Source organism: Belonocnema kinseyi, chromosome 10, assembly GCF_010883055.1.
Source record: "Belonocnema kinseyi isolate 2016_QV_RU_SX_M_011 chromosome 10, B_treatae_v1, whole genome shotgun sequence".
Classification (NCBI taxonomy): Eukaryota; Metazoa; Arthropoda; class Insecta; order Hymenoptera; family Cynipidae; genus Belonocnema; species Belonocnema kinseyi.
The window spans coordinates 4,287,417-4,290,287 of NC_046666.1; the positions used below are offsets into that span (position 1 = coordinate 4,287,417).

A 2,871-nucleotide genomic window follows, 5' to 3' on the forward strand; every position below is an offset into this window, starting at 1 on the left:
TTAACCAAAAAGATGAATTTTTCACCAAGAAGATTAATGTTCCGCCAAAAAAGACGAATTTTGAACAAAATACATGAATTTTCAACATAATTATTTAATTTTTAAGTTAAAATGACGAATTATCTATAAAAATTTGAATTTTCAACTTAAAAATATGATTTTTTAACCAAATAGTCTAATTTTCTACCAAATTGTTATATTCTGAAGGCAAAAAGATGAATTTTCGACCAAAAGGTACTAATGAAAAGACGAATTTTGAACGAAATCAATTAATTTTCAACATAATTATTTAATTTTAGAGCCATTTTCTCCAGAAAAAGGTAAATTATCAAGTCAAAAAGATGAATTTACAAAAAAATAGTTGAATTTTCAATAAAAAAAAAAGACTTTGAAACCAAATAATTTAATTTTGAGCCTCATAATACTTTTCTTTTGATTAAAAAGATGAATTTTTTACGGAAAATTTAATAGTAGGCTAAAAAAACATTTTTTATCAATATTGAAGTTCATTTTTAATACTCAAAAAATTTTATGACACTATTTTGATCCTTTTTTTTTCAATTTGGAAACTATGATCTCTAAAGTAAATCCAAGGCCTGGAATTTAATTTCAAAATTTAATTTTTTTAAATTTAATTTAATTAAATTAAATAAAAATTGAGAAAATCTTTTTTCCACAGCGAAACAAGAAGACGACGAGATGGTTCTTCAAATTATATACGTTTTTTACCAAATCGCCAAACACGATTCTACAAGAGACTATCTGATTCGTGAAACTGGTAAAAATTATTTTTAAAATTATTTTAAATTTTTCAATTGAGACTTTTTTTTTAAATTATTTAAAATTATTTTTTAAATTATTAGAAATATTATGTGATGAATTGATTAAATTTTTATTTGCAGAAGCCCCAGGATATTTGATAGATTTAATGCACGACAAGAATCCAGCGATAAGAAAAGTCTGTGACGCCTGTTTGGATGTGATAGCAGTAAGTACAAATTTTGAATTTAATTTTTCTTTTTTTCTTAAATTTTACAGTAAAATATTTAAAAAATAAAAAATAAATATTTGCAGATGTGTGACAAAGATTGGGCAGCGCGTATAAAAGTTGAGAAATTCCGATCTCATAATCAGCAGTGGCTCGAAATGGTCGAGTCGATTGCAATGGATCCAGCCAATTATTTATTGCCAGAAGACGACGACAATCTGCCTCCATTTTTGAGTGGAGATCTCCTCAAACATACAATGTTATTCCCATCTGGTGAGTTTTTTTTTTTTACATTTTAGAGTGAATTTTATTTTCTAAAAAAAATTTGAGAGGGAAAATAATTTTTAATACAAAATAGAAATTTCTAATCACTATTTCAGGGCGATCGTTTTAATCAAAGAAAAAATTTCCGATCATTTTCTGAGTTCGCGAACATTTTTCACGGTCAATGAAATTTAAAAAATTAAATACTAACTATAAAAATTGTTATTGGATGCATTTATAACTTTCGGTTGATTAGCTCGTGTTAAATAATTATAATAGTAGATTTGTTTAAATTTTGAATTAAAAATTTATCTTTCTTATTTAAAAATAAAATTTTTGTGAAAATTTTATCTTTTTGTCAGGAATTAAACTGCTTGAAATAAAAAATTCGTCCTTTTGGATTGGAAATTGATATTTTTTAGTTAGAAAGTTTTCTTTCATATTTAAAAATGAACTTTTTGTAAAAATTAATATTTTACGTCGGAAATTAAACTGTTGTGAATCGAAAATTCGTCTTTTTTATTTGAAAATTCATCTTTTCTGGACAAAAAGTTACATTTCTTATTTAAAAATGAACTGTTTTTTTAAATTAATATTTTTTGTCTGAAATTTAACTGTTTTGAATACAAAATTCGTCTTTTTAGATTCAAAATTCATCTTTTTTTGAACAAAAAGTTATATTTCTGAATTAAAAATACATTTTTTTGTTAAAATTGACCATTTTCGTCGGAAATGAAACTGTTTTGAATAGAAAATTTCCGCTTTAGGATTAAAAATTCATCTTTCTTGTACAAAAAGTTACATTTCTTATTTAAAAATCAATTTTTTGTTAAAATTGATCATTTTCGTCAGAAATTTAACTATTCTAAATAGAAAATTAATCTTTTTTTATTGAAATTTGATCTTTTTTGGGCAAAAAGTTATATTTCTTATTTAAAAATACATTTTTTTGTTAAAATTAATATTTTTCGTCTGAAATTTAACTGTTTTGAATACAAAATTCGTCTTTTTAGATTAAAAATTCATCTTTTTTGAACAAAAAGTTATGTTTCTGAATTAAAAATACATTTTTTTTGTTAAAATTAATATTTTTCGTCGGAAATTTAACTGTTTTGCATAGAAAATTCGTCTTTTTAGATTCAAAATTGATCTTTTTGGGACAAAAAGTTATATTTCTGAATTAAAAATACATTTTTTTGTTAAAATTGATCATTTTCGTCGGAAGTGAAACTGTTTTGAATATAAAATTTGCCCTTTTAGATTAAAAATTTATCTTTTTTGGACAAAATGTTATATTTCTGAATAAGAAATCCATTTTTTTGTTCAAATTAATCATTTCCGTCAGAAATTTAACTGTTACGAATAAATAATTTGTCCTTTAGGATTGAAAATTCATCTTTTTTTATTGAAGTTTGATCTTTTTTGGACAAAAAGTTATATTTATTATTTAAAAATGAACTGTTTGTTAAAACTAATATTTTTCATCTGAAAATTAACTGTTTTGAATACAAAATTCATCTTTTTAGATTAAAAATTCATATTTTTTGGACAAAAAGTTACGTTTCTTATTTAAAAATCGATTTTTTGTTAAAATTGATCATTTTAATCAGATATTTAAC

At 22.6% G+C, this 2,871-nt stretch overlaps 1 protein-coding gene across 1 annotated transcript in view; it reads left to right on the forward strand.

The window, feature by feature from the left end:
* The first annotated feature begins 683 nt into the window (after positions 1-683).
* LOC117181669 (kinesin-associated protein 3-like) overlaps positions 684-2,871 on the forward strand; it is an 8,921-nt gene continuing 6,733 nt past the window's right edge. The window contains exons 1-3 of the mRNA XM_033374572.1: positions 684-778; positions 903-988; positions 1,075-1,261. Coding sequence (XP_033230463.1) covers positions 700-778; positions 903-988; positions 1,075-1,261 — 352 coding nt within the window. The 5' untranslated portion in view covers positions 684-699. The remainder of the gene's footprint in view (positions 779-902; positions 989-1,074; positions 1,262-2,871) is intronic.